This window comes from Salminus brasiliensis, chromosome 9, assembly GCF_030463535.1.
Source record: "Salminus brasiliensis chromosome 9, fSalBra1.hap2, whole genome shotgun sequence".
Classification (NCBI taxonomy): domain Eukaryota; kingdom Metazoa; phylum Chordata; class Actinopteri; order Characiformes; family Bryconidae; genus Salminus; species Salminus brasiliensis.
In genome coordinates this window covers 4650068-4668355 of record NC_132886.1, presented here as the reverse complement: position 1 = coordinate 4668355, position 18288 = coordinate 4650068, and the positions used below count along the sequence as shown (strand labels likewise).

The window sequence follows — 18288 nt, the reverse complement described above, 5'->3', positions numbered from 1 at the left end:
TACAACTGTTGTCGTCACAAAGCAGCTTTACATAATTAGTAATTAATAAAAGACAGACCAAAAAAATGTAATCAAATAACGTAAGAAGACATGAATGATCCAAGACCCCCAGTGAGCAGCCAACAGCGACAGTGGCAAGGAGAACCTCCCTCAGAGCTGGAGGAAGAAATCTTGGGAGGAACCAAGACTCACAAGGGGGACTCGACCCGTCCTCCTCTGATCAGAACTATTTATAAATTTTTGATAAAAATAGATACAAACCAGATACAACAGATAGTTAATAGTGGTGATATTAATAGTGGCAGATAGTTAAGAGTCCATTAAGGTTTGAACATGGTCATTAGACAGGTAGCAGTGGTAGGAGGGTGTGCCGGTGTGCTGGTCTGGTCTGGGTGGTGGTGGGTGGGGGACCTGCTGGTCGGACTGATAGGTGGCAGCTGGTCTGACGTGGGTAGAGGGGACCTCAGCGGGCAGCCTTCCAGAAAAGAGAGAAGAACAGCCACACCAGTTTATACAGAAGTAATAAGCCTCTGAGTGTTAAGGGGTTGACCTCCACCCACACCCATTCTGTCCCATCCGGGTTGCTTCAAGCCAACTATAGTAAAGCACACACACTCTCCCTCCCATCTCCCTCCCATCTCCCTCCCATCTCCCTCCCATCTCCCTCCCTCTCCCTCAGCCACTATGACTTTCAGGAGAAATGAAATTGAAACTGAGCCGCAGTCTGTGTGTGTGTGTGTGTGTGTGTGTGTGTGTGTGTGTGTGTGATCACTAAACAAGACGTACCAGTTATGCACACGGTTCTCTCACACAGAACCAGGAAACCCCTCTTTATGTTCTGTGCTTTGAGGACAGTGTGATCGTTACTCAGTAAGATGTCAAAGGCCAGTATCTCAGTGTCTCAGGACCAGTTCAGCTGCCCAGTCTGCCTGAACCTCCTGAAGGATCCAGTGACTATTCCCTGTGGCCACAGTTTCTGCATGGTGTGCATCAACGGCTTCTGGGATCAGGAGGATCAGAAGGGAACCTACAGCTGCCCTCAGTGCAGACGCTCCTTCACTCTGAGACCTGTCGTGGGTAAAAACTCCATGCTGGCTGAGGTGGTGGAGGAAGTGAAGAAGACGAGGCTCCGAGCTGCTCCTCCGGCTCACTGCTCTTCTGGGCCTGAAGATGTGGAGTGTGATTTCTGCAGCGGGACAAAACACACAGCCGTCAAGTCCTGCCTGGTGTGTCTGGCCTCTTACTGTGAAGCTCACCTCCAGCCTCACTACCAATCTGCTGCCTTTAAGAAGCACAAGCTGGTCCGAGCCTCCGCACGCCTCCAGGAGCAGATCTGCTGTCGGCACGAGAAGCTGATAGAGGTTTACTGTCGCACTGATCAGCAGTGTATCTGCATGCTGTGTCTGCTGGATGAACATAAAGGACATGATACTGTGTTCATTGCAGCAGAAAGAGCCGAGAAACAGGTAACGTATGAAGCGATGAACCACGTCTCTCAGAGTGGCTCGGTGGTCTGTTGCACTGCCACTGTGGACAAGAGGGTCGCAAGTTCAAATCCTGAGCCATGACCCTCTGCCATCAGCGGCCAGAGATGGTGCTCTCTGCCCTAGTCACTCTTAAAGCGCTTAATGCTGGTCGGCACAGGCGTCTGTTAACTGGTGTGGCGCTTACCTTTGGATGTATCGGCTGCCCGGCGATGCTGCATCGGTGAGAGTTGGAAAAGAGGTGGTGGCTGACGTGTTAAGGCCTTACTCTTGTAGTTTAGGGGGAGCTACGAATGGGTGGGGTAATAGAGGGTATGCATTGATGTCACGCTCCGTTTATAGCATTTATTAGGGGAAAAAAAGAGCCAAACCGGGACGGACACAATCAATTATCTGCTCAAGTTAGGCAGTTGGACTCGACAGCGATCCAGCCGCATTATTAAAGAACCAGTGGTTCATGGACAGTGACATGTAGCCAGGAATGTCCAGCCAACTGAGGCTTAAATCCCACCTGTTTAGAGGATAAAGCCTCATATCTGAGAGCACAGAGTCGAGGGAATGGTGTTAGGAGTGTTTTCCACTGTTAGTTGACTGGCTCATCCCTTGCTCTCCCTTTTAATCGAACTTACAGTGTGTTGTGAATTATGAATTCAGGTGGTCCCACACATTTCAGAGCTGTGTAATGTATTATATATATATATATATATATATATATATATATATATATATATATATATATATATATATATAAAATGTATAATAACTATAAAGCAACGGGACACTACTTAAAGTAGCTGAATGCATTTATTAGAAGGGGTGTCCACAAACATTTGGACACATAGTGTATCAGCATTACTCATTTTTAAGAGCTTCTTTTTACTATAACAGCAAACCATATTTACATATGTATATATGTAATTGGAATGTATAATGTAGAATAATTCTGTGAACTGCAGCAAATCCATTAGTTTCTCTGCTCTTCTGTAAAACGAAGCTCAGAATTTCTACTGAATCTGTTTGTACAGTCGGTTGAACAGCAGCTCTTTACTGGTCTGGTGTTTTAGGGGCTTTCCCACTGCCACTGCCACTCACTCAGTCTTTTTGCCACTCATGGCCACAGTGACTCCCACCACCTGTAAAGTCTTGTGCATACCCTCTACTGCCAGTACTGAAAAGATTAAAAAATCTGATAAACCTATATAGTAATGTCAGGCTTCACCAACAACACTCAAGCTCTTCAGCACTAAAACTCAGCCCTGCTTACTGTATAACTGTATAATGTCCTGGAGAATGACGGACGTGTCATGTTTTTTGTTTTTTATTTATTTATGTTTTTTTTTTTTTTTACAGAAAATGTTGCTGGAAATACAGAACAAATGTCACGAGAGAATCCAGGAGAGAGAGAAGGAACTCCAGGAGCTGAGGAAGGCTGTGGAGTCTCACAAAGTGAGTTTGGAGTAGTGATGTATGATTCAAGAATTTTTTGAATTACTGAATTTTGGGGGGAGGAACATGCCTGAAGCCACACCTCCTCCCAATCCAACGTCCTGTATATGTCGTCTCTACCTCCCCTGTTCATGATGATGAAAGCTGGGGCTCTGGCATTAGGCAGCATGGTGCCAATAGGTTCATGATGTTGATCTGCTCCAGGGAGTCCTATTCTATTGGCAGTACTTCTTCTCTACAGGGACCAGACAAGCTGTGTGTGTATGTGTGTGTGTGTGTGTGTGTCTGTGTGTGTGTGTGTATTTGCACATCTGTGTCAGCAATAGGTGCAAATTAAAGTAGCTGAATGCATTTATTAGAAGGGGTGTCCACAAACTTTTGGACATATAGTGTATCAGCATTACTCATTTTTAAAAGCTCCTTTTCACTATAACAGCAAACCATATTCTACAAGTTCTGATGACAATTATAGTTTTTTTTGTTAGAAAAATAGACTTTTATTATTAGTAGTATTATTATTATTAGTAGTAGTAGTATTGTTATAATTATTATACTCTTGGTGTATCATGTACCATGCTATTAGTTTATTATATATTTTTCTTTGTCTGATGAAAATTATTAGTATTTTTGGTTACAAAAATAGTCTAGAATAAAATATATATATATATATATATATATATATATATATATATATATTATTATTATTATTATCATTATTATACTATTGGTATGACATATGCCATGCAATTAGTATATTATATATTTTTTTTCTGTGACAATTATTAGCATTTTTGCCATGTTATATAATATATATATAATATTAGTTTGTATTATATATATATGTTTATATATTCTTTATATTTGTTTTATATTCTGGTCTATTTTAGAATATAAAGCTAATTTATATATTAATAGAATTGTTATTATTATACTGGTGCCATATTATCAGTTTATTATACTTTTTCTGAATTAAATGTCATTAATTTTAATTCATTTAAATGATTATATATATAATTATAATTATAAGTGGTTCTTCTAGGGCATCACTTAAAGAACCCTTTATTTCTAAGGAAGCAGATCCCACAGGGTACAATATCAGCCTTGACCCAGGCTGGAGCCTCTGAGCGGATTCAGTAGTCCATGACCAGGAGAGGCGCAGTGTTGGGGGTAGTGCTGCTGAGAGCAGGCCCATGACACTTCTCTTCATTGTAGCTTCAGTTTCCGTACTCTTACTTTAATCAGCTATATTTCTAATGAGTGGGTGGGTGCTGCTCCTGACAGACCCCTCTCTCCTCTCTGTCTGCCCACTACCAGATCTCTGCTCGGGGGGCAGTGGAGGACAGTGAGAGGATCTTTACTGAGCTGATCCGCTCCATTGAGAGAAGACGCTCTGAGGTGACTGAGCTGATCCGAGCCCAGGAGAAAGCTGCGGTGATGCGAGCTGAGGAAGGCCTGATGCGACTGGAGCAGGAGATTGCAGAGCTGAGGAGGAGACGGGCCGATCTGGAGCAGCTTTCACAGACTGATGACACCATCTATTTCGTCCAGGTAACAAGCGCTGCCTCAAGAGCCACCTTCACTGTGATTCCGGGCTGTAGACCTCCACAGTGACCCACACAGGCGCCCAGGGTCCAGCCCGGCACTTGTATGTCCACTGTAGGCACTTCTGACTGTACTGCAGCCATACAGCAGGGGGCGCTGACGTTTTCCTCCTGTAACCATCAGTAAATATTCCTGTTCTTGTGCCACAGTAGCCTTTCTGTTGGTTCCACCCAGATGAGATGGCCTTCATTGTCCGCACACATGGTTCCCCGCCACAGAAGACCGGTTCTGGAGATGCTCTGACCCAGTCATCTGGGTCAAAGTGGTTCAGGCCTTCAGACCTGACCATTCGCTCTGGATTTACATGTAGACCCAGCAACGTCCCAGACCCTCACATGAGCCACTGTTTCAGAATAATCAATGCTATTAGCTTCATCCATGATGGTCTTAATGTTTTGGCTATACATAGTGAGAATCGGTTTTGGGCGTCTTTCTTCACCCTGAATCTCTTTGTCTCTGTGCAGAGTTTCCAGTCTCTGTTAGCGCAGCCCGGACCTCCAGGCCTAGACGACATCACTGTCTGTCCTCTCCTCTCTTTTGAGGACGTTGCAAAGTCAGTGTCTCAGCTGAGGGACAAAGTGGAAGACATTTGCAGCCAGGTGTTCAAGAAGACATCGAATGGAGGTAGACTACAGCAGTGCATTCAATTAATGAAGAAGGTGTCCTCCAGGCAGGGATCTACCATGATACCATGGTATACCATGTGATACCATGACCATTCAGCTTGAAGCACATGTTCTACCCTCTTATGCCATACATGACATGGCATGGCAAAAGTATGTGGACACCCAAATTCACAACACATTCAATATCTCGTTGTAAGACCAGGGACCTGACATGGGACAGAGCTTGCCCATGATTCCCACGATTCTGCTTTACCACTCCCGCTCACTCTGCATTGCATTTGGCGGCGGTTGAAGCGATGTGGTGTAGCTTCATGAAGGAAGCACTCAGAGGAAGCTTGTGCTAGTCTTTACCCTCTGAGCAGTGGTAGCACTGGGAAAAATCCATCACTCCATTCTATTACTGGTGTTTGTGTGTAAAGTTTGCAATGTCGGATGTTGGATTTGGCTGTCTACATATTTTTGGCCATGATGTATTTGTATGAATGTTACATCTGAACTAAAGCAAACCGCAGCTCGCCTCACTGAGCTACAGCAACTCCTCTAACTGTTTCCATAGTGAAGGAAATCCAGATCATTCCCCTTCCTGAACCTCAAAGCAGAAAGGAGTTTCTACAGTGTAAGCCTCTCTCTCTCTCTCTCTCTCTCTCTCTCTCTCTCTCTCTCTCCCACACACACACACACACACACACACATATCTAAAAAATATCATGAGATACTTTTAATAGATGTTAATTTTCTGTATGTTGCCATGTCTTGTAAAAAATGGTAAATAGAATATTGTTATTGTTGTTGTTGTTATAATCATCAGTATTATTATATATTAGTAGTAGTCATAGTATTGTTATTATTGTAATAAATTAGTATAGATTATTATGATTATTATTATTATTATTATGATGATGATGATGATTATTATGATTGTTGTAGTTGCTACTGTTATAGATTAATATAGATTATTATTATTATTATTATTATTATTATTATTATTATTATTATTGTGGTTATTATTATAGATTATTATTATTAGTAGTAATCATAATATGGTTATTATTGTTATTACTACGGATTATTATAATAATAATTATTATATGTATCATAGATTATTATAGATTATTATTATTAGTAGTAGTAATGTTATTATTGTTACTAATATGTATACATTATTACTATAATTTATATTATTATTATTATGATTGTTGTTGTTGTTACTGTTATAGATTAGTATAAATTATCATTATTAGTATTGTTGTTGTTTTTATTGTTATTACTACATATTATCATCAATATTAGTATATGTATTAATTATTAGATTATTATTAGTAGTAGTGGTATTGTTATTATTGTTATAGATTCATATAGATTATCATGTTTATTATTATTATTATTATTATTATTATTTTGTTAGTATTATAGATTATTATTATTAGTAGTAGTATTGTGATTATTGTTATAGATTAATATCTGTTTTACTCTTCATTCACACACAGCACATCTATCACTGCTCTACAGACTTCCTGCATTTTACTGTCAGTACAGTAACTTAGTCTGGACCTTAATCAACCCGGCCTTCATGCACACATTTGTATATTTCTGTATTTATGGTGTTTGTACCTGTTGTTTATGCACCCTGTCCCCTATTCTGTCCATTGTCTCTGCACTACTGTAACATGTCCTACTGTACTGTACAGCCCTGTATCAGTATAATGACTAACCGCTGAACTGAATGAGTAATGTAAACAGAAAGCTACTTTGTTCCAAACTCAAATATTATTCATCTGAATGTCTTTGGTCCAGATTCCTGCGAGCTCACGCTGGATCCCAAAACAGCAAATCAACACCTCCACCTGTCCGAGGAGAACAGAGCAGTGACCTGTCGTGAAAATGCACAGAAGCTTCTCGACCATCCGAAGAGATTCAACTATTACCTCCAGGTTCTGTGCAGAGAGAGTCTGTCTGGACGCTGCTACTGGGAGGTGGACTGGAGTGGAGCTAGAGGGGTTTCCGTGGCACTGTCCTATAAAAGCATCAGCAGGAAGGGGAAGAGCACTGAGTGTCTGTTTGGACGAAGTGACCTGTCATGGAGACTTTTCTGCTCTCCCTCCCGCTACTCATTCAGACATGGGAAGACAGAGTCCGAAATCCCTGCGGTGGCCGGCTCCTCTAGGATAGGAGTGTATGTGGATCACAGGGCCGGAACTCTGTCCTTCTACAGCGTCTCTGAGCCCATGAAGCTCCTCCACAGGGCCCAGACCACCTTCACCCAGCCGCTCTACGCTGGGTTCATGGTTTGTTCGGGATCAACAGTTGAAATGTGCTGCCCAGATGAAGAGCTGAGATGATCAGGGGCTAAACCTGTTCTTCTGATTTGGGAAACACAGTGGACAAAAGTATTGGGACACCTGCGTTCTTCTTGTTTCTTCTGAAATCAAGGCTATTAAAAAGAGCTGATCCTGCTTTTGCTGGAGTAACTGTCTCTACTGTCAAGGGAAGAAGGCTTTCTATGAGAATTTGAAGAAGCATTGCTGTGGGGATTTGATTGCATTCAGCCTTCAATAGGTGCATGTTTATCTGCTCCATTCTATTGTATTGGCAGTACTTCTCTACAGGGCCTAGTCAAGCTGTGTCGACATCTGTCAGCAGCAGTATGTGCAACTTCATGTATTAGAAGGGGTGTCCACAAACATTTGGACATATAGTGTATATGGGTGTTTTAATATTGTTAAAAATGTCATTTAAAAAAAAATATATGATGACCACTGGTACAACTTGTGAGCTTACAGCTGCTAGCTGTGAACACTACGCTCGGATTTGATGCATAAATGGAAACCCATTAGACTGATGTGCTGGAACAGTGGTGGAACTGGTGAGGAACAGTGAACATTACATTTGGAGTTTCTGGTCAATAGGATATACGGTGCTCTGGAATGGGCAGCGAGCATTCATATGTAAATGAACTTCACATTTAATCCAGCTATTTTATGCATTATGTATAATAAAGATAATGCATGTCTGCGAACATCACAGTGTGTCCAGTGTCTTTATCTCATCTTCACTGAATACAGGCTTGATTAACACAGGGGTGACATGGGACCGGGCAGTGTATCCTCTCACAGCTTGCTATTATTTCCTAATATTACATAATGTAGATTATTATATGATGTAATAAATATATAATGAAGAGTGTACTATAACATAGGTGAATTACATGATTGTGGTGCTTTTAAAATCTAATTTACAGTAAAACAAAAATAACTGGATACTTTTATTAAAATGCCCCTTGCAAACGCCCTTATAGCCCTTATAAACACATTTTTATTGAATGATATATATTTATATATATATTGATTTTTTTGCATAATACATAACTTATTATAACTTAACTTATATAATAATCTACATAATATTACATTTACAAGTTAATTAATTAATATATTATATATATGCAATATGTACTATAAAATACCTACATAATTGTAGTGCTTTTAAAATGTCATTTGTTTCCATTTATGGTAAAACAAAAGTTTGCCCTTAAAGTCTCTGAAAACACATTTTATATATAGATTTTTTTAAAATAATACTTAAGCTATTATTTCTTACAATAATATAATGCAGATTATATATAATGTAATAACTGCATAATGAAGATTGTATGATAAAATAGGTGATTTACATGATTGCGGTGCTTTTAGAATGTCTAATTTACAGTAAAACAAACTGGATACTTTCATTAAAATGTCTTTTGTTTTAGATTTTTTGTATAATACTTAACTTTTTTAAATGCTATTATTTTTCAATATGATATAATGTTGTTTATATGTGATATATATATACATAATAAAATGTATTTTTACCCATAATAGTTTGGCCAAAATACTCTATTGACATATTTATTTAGGGCCCCTGTCAGTCACAGGCCCTTAGAATTATCTCCCCGGCTATGGTGCTGCGTCGGGACCTCCCGTCCATCCTGGCACCCAGCCCCTAAGTTGCTGGGGCACCCAGGACAGTCACCCCCGCCCCAGTTGCGGCTTAAGCTTTAGCTCACCACGTTTGGTTTTAGCTTTATCTCTTCGGGTTTCTCAGAGCTGAAGAGAGGGAGGAGTCATGTTAGCCCTGTGATTGGTCAGGGGTATGCTGACGCAACCCTGACCCACTTTTAGGACCGCCCATTCCACATGGGGAGGCGAGCAGTACTGGTGAACTACAGCAGATGTTTAGTATTAGGACATCTTCAGAAGACATCCTCTGACACTGTGGGCCCTGAGGAGCCGGATTCATTAGAAAACTCCGGTTTAGGTTCTCAGGTTCTCACCGATCAAGTATCGGCCTCCACGATTTGGAACATCAAGGCGTTAGCAGCAGAGGTGGGACCTCCGTGAGCCTCAGGGAATTAACCTTGGGCACCCAGGTTCACTGGTTGTCCAGTTTTTCCCATGTTCTGACCCAGTCATCTAGCCATAACACCTTCGAGAACTTACTGTTCACTTGCTGCCCAATACATCCACCTCCGGACAGGAGCTTTTGGAACCAGGCCATCAGTCTTATCCACCTCACCTGTCAGTGGTTTTAATGTTATGGCGATAAAATAAGTTAGAAACTCATATTGAGTCCATGGTAGCACCCTCTGCTCTCCAGGTGAGGGCGCTGACTCCAGAAAAGTGCTTCACCAACACCAGGAACTTAGAGAAGCAGAGGAGCGCAGCTGTCTGCGCAGCTTCTACTGGAGGAGATCCCCAGCAGCTGCGTCGCCGAGCGCGCGTCAACCGGTGCGTTTCCACACTGCCTGGCTTCAGACATCCAGGAGAAAAGGTGGGGAGATGCTGTCCTTGTGGAGAGCAAAAGAACAGGGGGTCAGTATGCGATCTAACGAGGAGGAGCAGATCTGGGTTGATGGTGTTTCCTTCTTCACAGCCTGGCAGAGCACAAACTTCTCCACGCCTGTAGGTTTCACACCTCACCTATGAGGTCCTTCAGGGTCTTCAGATCTTACCAGAAATCTTAAGTGAAGCCAACATCACAGCTGTAGCCTCTGTATCTACAGCCCAGACCCACCAGAGAAGCTACACGTGTCCTCTGAGTTTTACACGGGATGCTGATGAGGCCCTCTGCCATGCCATGGATACATGTGTGTGATGTGGATGTAGAGTGAGGGTGTGTTAGACCCTAAAACATCTCTAAACTAGGGTAAACTGGGGCAAACTAGGGTAAACTGGGGCAAACTGGGGTACACTAGGGCAAACTGGGGTACACTTGGACCCCAGGCAGTGTATGCATGACCATTGTGTGTAAATAAATTTTTAAAAAGGGGGATTTGAGAGGCATATAGAGGCAACCAGACATCTGCTTATATACACCACCACTGTGAACAGTTCTAGAAACTGAAGTATACATAAATAAAAAGTGTATAGGAGGGTACAGAAGCATATAGAAATTACATGGGTTGTCAGGGGTGTACAGGTTTAATGTACAAGTAGGGATGCACCGATACCAGATCTCTGCAGATACCGAGCACCGATACCTAGAGCTGGGCGATATGGAAAATTTTATATTGCGATATTTAAAGACATATTTTACGATATACAATATCATGTTAACTTTTAAAAAAACTGCTGTCCAAATACTTTCCTGTACCGAGTACCGTACCTGAGTAAATTTTTACTCAAAGTATGCTGCACTTTATTAAATTAAATACATAAAAGCATACATAGCTGTAGTGCTTTAAAATGTTTTTTTTTTTTTTTTTCATTTATGATAAAACAACTGGATACTTTCATTAAAATGTCTCTTGCAAAATTTTGCCCTTAAAGTCTCTGGAAACACATTTTAGATATAGATTTTTTTTTGTATAATACTTAAGCTATTATTTCTTAAAATAATATAATGTAGATTATATATGATGTAATAAGTATATAATGAAGAGTGTACTATAAAATAGGCGAATTACGTGATTGTGGTGCTTTTAGAATGTCTATAATTTACAGTAAAACAAACTGGATACTTTCATTAAAATGTTACAACGTTAAAATGTCCTAAAATGTCTCTTGCAAAATTTTGCCCTTAAAGCCCCTAGAAACACATTTTATATACAGTTTCAAATACTATATATAAAATATACTATATATATGTATATATATAGTGTCCAAATACCTGTACTGAGTACCATGATTTTTACTCAAAATATGCTGCACTCTATTGAATTAAATACGCCTAAGATTACGCACTTTGTATTAAAAGGTGCAGTTTTTTTCTTTAAGCACTGACGATATTCACGATAAATTCATAAAAGCATACTGTGTACCACGATAATGAAATTTATCACAATACGATAAAATATTGTCATATTGCCCAGATCTACCGATACCGATACCAGCTATGACTTAAATACTTGATAGATGGCTGTAAATCCTGCTAATGTGCGTTAAAATGTAAAAGTTTAATAAAATGTCTGTTTAATGGTAATAACTATTTATATATAACTATTTATGACTGGCTTTTACTGGTTGTTTAAATGTTAATAAAAGAATGAATTAATAAATAAATAAGGCATAGGGTGTCAGTAAGCTTCTTGGTATCGGTGTTGAAAATGATTAACTAACATGTTTTAGAATTACGTAACTTTAATAACAGTAGTTTTGTAAATGTTTCCCAAAATCTTACTTAGGCTGTGTCCAGAAACTTTTGCTACGCCTACTCTACTCTCTTGCCAATCACAGCTGTTGCATATAGCAGCACATATACGACAGTTCTGTCCATTTAACTGCGTTAATTGTGAACTAAACTCCTGCGCTTTGCAGAGATACAGTAAACAGTATCATCTAAATATAATAATATAAATATAAAATATATTAATAACAACTTTAATAAATGATAATTTACTGAACAGACATTACTTGCTAGCAGATTTGGTTTTGGTTGGCGTTGGATGTCGACTACGGGATGCAATTGCGTCAAAAATAAATATACAAAGTACCAGTCAAAAGTTTGGACACACCTAGTTGAATGTGTGCTAGTTGTCACCCTAAAGTATGTTAAGCTAAAAGGAGGTGATTGGGTCAGATAGGCTATTAAGGCTGTTTATTGGTCTTTGCTAAATGGATAATTGTGTGTGTGTATTAATGTACATTAACATACTGTAGTTGCAGGGTTTGAGGTATTTCCACCCTCACACACACAAAACATAAACACACACACTGCCACAGGCCTATAACTTAGGCCTACTTGAAACCCAGCAGCCATGATATCCTAACTACGGTGGATACCAGTGTGTCTCCAGTGTCTTTGTCTCTTTTTTTTTTGAGGGCAGAAATGTGGCCACCCCAGCATTTGCATCAGATGATGATCAGTACCTTTATACAGTATCAGTCAAAAGTTTGGGCACACTTTTACTGTATTGACGGTACTGTATCAAGGTGCTGTAGCTTTGCATAGAACCAGTGCATCAGTGAGTTAAGGGGAAATAGTGGCCTCTATCGTTTTTGAAGTAGAACTGCATGTGAACTTTGTGTGTTACGAATGGGTCAGGATAAGGGATTAAAAAAACATGCTTAGCACAACAAACCTTTTAGGAAACCCACTCCAGACCTGTCCCATTTCCCATTTAACACTGTTTTTTCCCTCTCCTATACAGAAATGAACGTCATACTGCTAAATGTGGACTCTGGAGGGATTCAGTTAGAGAATATGGGCCCCCCGATTATCGTCAGCGTTCAGCCAATGTCCTCGGATGCTCTCAGCATAACTGCACCTCCCACTCAGGCGCAGACGAATAAAGTCAAGGAGAAACCACACCACTGCTCAGACTGTGAGAAGAGCTTCACTCTATGGACTGATCTACAAAGACACCAGATCATTCACACAGGAGTGAGGCCGTACTCCTGCTCAGAGTGTGGGAAGCGCTTTACTCGGCAGGGTCATCTCCAGCGGCACCAGCTGATTCACACCGGAGAGAAGCCATACTGCTGCTCCGAGTGTGGGAAGAGTTTCACCCAGCAGAGTTACCTACAAACACACCAGCGCATTCACACCGGAGAGAAGCCGTACAAGTGCTCAGAGTGTGGGAAGACTTTCACCAGGCAGAGTAATCTCCTACAGCACCAGCCCATTCACTCAGGACAGAAACCGTACGACTGCCCAGAGTGTGGGAAGAGTTTCACTCTACCTAGCCAACTCCAGATTCACCAGCGCATTCACACAGGGGAGAAACCGTATTACTGCTCGGATTGTGGGAGGAGCTTCAGGCATTCGAATAGTTTAAAGTTGCACAAGTGCATTAAGCAGGAGGTGGAGGCTCCTGATGCCTGAGCAGATTTGCTCTCCTGACTCTGTATTTTGGTGAATTCTGATTGGAGCAGAACGGCAGTGTCACGATCTTTGTCCTAGACCTTTGCTGACCAGGGTTGCCCAACTCACTCCTGCCCATTGGAAACCCCTGACACCCCTGCAAATTTACTCTCTTGACTCTGTAGTTTGGTGAATTCCATCAGGATCAGGACCTCAGTGCCACAGTTTTTGCTATAGACCTTTGCAGACCACGTTGGTGCCATTTTTAGCAAGCCCTTATGGTGGAAACCAATGACCCTTGAACAATTTTGCTCTTCTGACTCTATATTTTGGTGAATTTTGACAGGAACAGAACTTGTAACATAGGTCTTTGTAGACCAGGCTTGCCCTTGTCCTCATGATGGCAGCTCATGACAGTTGAGAACTCTTTGACAGTTGAGGGCTTAACTTTAAGGCAAGCCCTCAAACCTCTTTCGTGGTGAAGCCATGAAGCTAATGTGGATAAGAGCAATAGTGCCGATGAGGGACTTTCCATTAGAATTTCAGTGGTCTTCATCACAGATCCTGCCATGCTGTTTGCAAAAAAGCTTCAAGCTCCACCAGTCTGGAAGTGACATCCCCAAGGTATCAGCCCACCATAAATGATTAAAAATCTGCACAATAGGTTTTCGTGTCCAGCACATGTGCCAGATTCTGGAAACACTGGGATTGGCTACTCCTGCCTTTCTCCGTTTGCTCCAGTGAGGGGAGCGAGGGAACCTAAGTATCGACTTCACCGGCCAGACTAGTCTGGAAATCATTGAGACCTGAAGCACGTGTCTTTAGACAGCTGGTGGACAAAGCTGTTGAGGCACCTTAGCGCAAAACTACTTTTAGCATCAAGATTTTTCACATGGCCATCCAACAGCCCTGACTGATAGCCCACTTTGCTCGTTCAGACCGTGAAGACCAGAAGACTGTTGGGCTATAGTTCAGGTGGCTTCTGCTTTGTGGTAGGAGCCAGTCCCCCCCTTAGATGAGCGGAGCCAGGGGTGGTGGAGGGTTGCGAAGACTTATTGTGGACACAGGAACAAGGTGGGGATTAATAGGGCGTTGTGTTAGGGAGGAGGGGCTTCAGGCATGCTCCTTCTTCCAAAATGTAGTTATTTCATAACTCAGCTAAAAACCTACTCTTAAAAATATAAAGGTGCCAGAAGGGATTATTTGAGCGATGCCATAGAATATCTATTTTTGGTTCCATAAAGAACCTTTTTAACTTTACAGTCTTACATACAAAAATGGGACTTTATGAAAACAAAGGAAGTTGAGCATCAGAACCCTTGGTAGCACCTGTATGCAGGACTGTCAATCATTGGGATTTATGTACATATTAGTATTTTTTTAGACTGAATTTATTTAAGGGTCAGTCAGAAATGTATCATGTTCAGTTTGGGATTAAGATCATTAACTATTAATGAACCAGTCTGTCAGCTTAACCAGTCCTTTTGACCATTTTCTCTGTTTTCAGGTTTGTCTGTGTCTCTCAGCTGGACCGTATTCAGTTGATTTGCTAATAAAAGTGTGTTACATTACACATAATTCATTCTGTATATTACATTATATTAATGTAATTATTACTGCACTACAATCACTTTTTACGCTTTTATGCCTCTATCATGCTGCTCTCTTGTTTGATTTTGCTGCTGTAAAAACTGACTTTCCCTGTGGGATAAATAAAGTGATCTATCTATCTATGTATCTATCAGTAAGAACAACAGTGACCCAGATTTGTTTCCATTGTGGTTCTTTATACATTCCAGCAAAGATAACCCACATTATTAAGCTAACCCTAGGCTACACTGGAAATACCAGTAAAACAAATATCAAGAGCACAGTGGAACGGGTCGAATTCAATGCTGCGTTCTTCCTGTAGCCCAGTAACCCTGTCGCTGGCCTACAAAGCCAAGACTGGACCAGCCAGCCCCTCCGTCCAACGCTGGCTGTCCTCAAACCCAGACCAAAGACCCTCCTCCTCTTCTGAGAGTACTTAGTGTGCAGAGTGTGTAGAGTAGTAGGGTCTCCAGACTGACTTCTGTTTTTAGTAGAGTCCAAGATTAGAGATCTTCTGGACTCTAGTCTTTATAAACTAGCTGAGGGTCTTTTCTGAGTCGCTCTGGAGAAGAGAGTCTGATGAAGGCCTTAAATGTAAAAGTAAATGTTGGTATTGGCTCAAATAACCATTTTCTTCCTGAAACTCATTGCATTACATGTTCACTTGCTTTGCTGTTTGTCCCACAACCACCAGAGGTCTCCTGAAGCCAAGCTGATCTGAAATCAGCACAGTCTTAGCTCATTTCATGTGGTAGTTTCCATCGCTTGGCCTGTCAATGTGCTGGTTCTTCTGGCATATATAATTCACAGCACCAACCCTGGACTTTAAGGTATTTTTAAGGTGAGCTACATTTTCCTGGCCTTGACTGTGACCTTATTTACTGTCTGGCCCCTTAAAATCAGAGCATAGCCTAAGGGGGTTTCAACAGGACGTATTTATTCTTAAAAAGTAAATGGGGGGAAGTTTAAAGTAAGGATTTTTTTATATGGGCCAGTTTATTAGGACAACTGTTGTTTTAATAAGAGCTTATTGTGATATTTACACACAGTTTCAAACTGTGGAGGAACACCTGAAGGTGCTTAGAGGAACCTTCAAGAAACCCTTTTCTTCAAAAAATATATAATTTTTGAAGGTTTTTCCAAAGTCTCAAATTGAAGAGCCTCCAAAAGCTCAAGGATCTGATTCTATTAACAGTGTACAGTACAACAGCCTATTCAGCCTATAGCAGTTTAGCCCCTCCCCTGCACACTCAATTTCTAAGCAATGTTTCAGCTCAGACTGCCTTTTGAGTGAGGTCATTTATATGTACAGTGGCATGCAAAGGTTTGGTCACCCCTGGTAAAATCGTAAAAATGCCCTGAAAAGGTCAAGAAAAGGGTATGAAGGGCTTATTTTATGAATGTTTAGTTCAAACAGTTTCAAAATTTCAGAAAATGAAGGGCCCATAACAAAGGTTTGGGCAGCCTGCATGGTAAGTACTTGGTAACACTCCCTTTGGAAAGTACCTCAGCTTGTAGATGTTTTTTACAGCAGCTTGTGTTCTCCAAGCAGAAGCCTTTTTGCTCCGTGAGATCCTTGGGCCGTCTTGCTGCACTGCTCTTTTGAGGTCTGTCCACAGATTTTTGATGATGTTTAGGTTGGTGGACTGTGAGCAGACATGTATAAAGTACTAGAGACCCAGACTTGAGTAAAAGTACAGGTTCTCTATCAGAAAAGTGACTTGAGTAGAAGTGTCTTTAAGCTCCAGACTTAAGTGGTACTTAAGTTAAGTACTAAAGTACTCAACATTCTGAAATGTGCTACTTAAGTACTTAAAAAAAGTAAAGTACTTAAGTAAAGTAAAAGTACAGTACTGTGTTCTGTAGCTCTTACAGAAAGCAGTCAAAAGTTTGGGTATCAGTGTTTATATTATTTCAGATGCTCAGACTTAAGGCCTGTCTCAGTTCCTCTGGCTGTAGTAGAAGGACGGGACTGTAGAAGACAGAGTTCATGAACACGAGTCTTCAGTTCACTCTCTAAACTAACTCGCCCAAAAGAGAGAGAGCTGAACAGACCTGACTCAACCCGCCACATACAAGAGCTTCATCTGTAAAACCAGTGAGGAGAGCAGCTCAATCCCCTGAGCTTCACCCTCTGTAAACTCAACTACAGCTGAAAGAGCTCAGGCTGTTCCCACACATACGAGTATTTGCAGGAGGTGAAGATGGTGGAGTTTCTTCTGGTGGTTCTTCTTCCAGAGCTCTAGTGTTAATGTCCTCACCGCAGAGGAAGAACAGCAGCATGCTCGCCATGGCTCGATCGCCTGTTCTGCTAGGTGCTGAGGCGGCTTCATCAAACCTGGGGACAGCGCCATCTAGCGCTCTGGAGGTGATAATGTGGGTTGCAGCTCATAAACAATGTGCCGGAGTAAAAGTATTAAAATCATTCAAAATATGCAGTGAAGTAAAGGTGGAAGTAGGAGAAATAATAAACCTCCAGTAGATACAGATACAGTATTTTAGTACCTAAGTACAGTAGTGAATAGTTGACCCGAGTGACCGTCTGACTGACCGATGAAGTTTTGCCTCTTGTTTGCCAACGACTACATTTAGCCTCAAAGCTGACAAGTATCTTAGGTAAGCTGAGGTTGGGTCTCCTTGCTTGAAATACTACTGTAAAGGGAAGTGGTGGGAAGACCTACTGTGGCACTAATGTGTGCAGCAAAGCCCTTAGCGATAGCATGTCGACCCAACATCACTGCCATGGCATTAGCGGCATGCTGCCTGCCAACATTGGCCAGCATTGACACTGCGGTGTTAGTTCGCTGGCCACCGGCCTCACCCAGCTTCGGTACTGCCTGGCCTGGGCAAACATCGCTACTGCGGCGGTAACATGGCAATTGCAGCCTTAGCATCGCTACCTTGTTGGCCTGGGCCATGTTACCGCCGCAGTAGCGATGTTTGCCCAGGCCAGGCAGTACCGATGCTGGGTGAGGCCGGTGGCCAGCGAGCTAAGACCAGAGTGGCAGCCAGCATGCCGCTAATGCCATGGCAGTGATGTTGGGTCAACATGCTATTGCTAAGGGCTTTGCTGCACACATTAGTGCCACAGTGCCTACAGCTTAAGGCTCTGAGAACAAGGCTATGAGAGTCTCTCACCTGGCAGGGTCACCTGAAATGCCACAGGAAGCCTAATAGAGGTTATTTATACCGTAGAACTTAATGAGCAGATATTTTGATCCCTAACTCCCCATTGGTGAAATGCCACTGAACATGCTAAG

At 41.6% G+C, this 18288-nt stretch overlaps 2 protein-coding genes across 2 annotated transcripts; both read left to right on the top strand.

Moving 5' to 3' along the window:
* Nucleotides 1-300: 300 nt before the first annotated feature.
* Nucleotides 301-8179, top strand: LOC140561927 (E3 ubiquitin/ISG15 ligase TRIM25-like). The gene is made up of 6 exons (XM_072687199.1): nucleotides 301-1466; nucleotides 2835-2930; nucleotides 4245-4478; nucleotides 4997-5156; nucleotides 5715-5774; nucleotides 6953-8179. Exons 1-6 carry the CDS (start codon nucleotides 876-878, stop codon nucleotides 7495-7497), a joined length of 1686 nt encoding a protein of 561 aa, XP_072543300.1. The 5' UTR covers nucleotides 301-875; the 3' UTR covers nucleotides 7498-8179.
* Nucleotides 8180-9852: 1673 nt separating this feature from the next.
* On the top strand, nucleotides 9853-15016 carry LOC140561936 (uncharacterized). Its single transcript, XM_072687215.1, has 2 exons — nucleotides 9853-9967; nucleotides 12786-15016. Exon 2 carries the CDS (start codon nucleotides 12788-12790, stop codon nucleotides 13457-13459), a length of 672 nt encoding a protein of 223 aa, XP_072543316.1. The 5' UTR covers nucleotides 9853-9967; nucleotides 12786-12787; the 3' UTR covers nucleotides 13460-15016.
* The last annotated feature ends 3272 nt before the right edge of the window (nucleotides 15017-18288 follow it).

Bases quoted from the DNA above. Each gene is read 5' to 3' on its own strand.
- LOC140561936 (XM_072687215.1), top strand. From the start codon at position 12,788: ATGAACGTCATACTGCTAAATGTGGACTCTGGAGGGATTCAGTTAGAG.
- LOC140561927 (XM_072687199.1), top strand. From the start codon at position 876: ATGTCAAAGGCCAGTATCTCAGTGTCTCAGGACCAGTTCAGCTGCCCA. The intron at 1,467-2,834 runs GTAACGTATGAA...TTTTTTTTACAG, and splicing joins CAGAAAGAGCCGAGAAACAG to AAAATGTTGCTGGAAATACA. The intron at 5,775-6,952 runs GTAAGCCTCTCT...TCTTTGGTCCAG, and splicing joins CAGAAAGGAGTTTCTACAGT to ATTCCTGCGAGCTCACGCTG.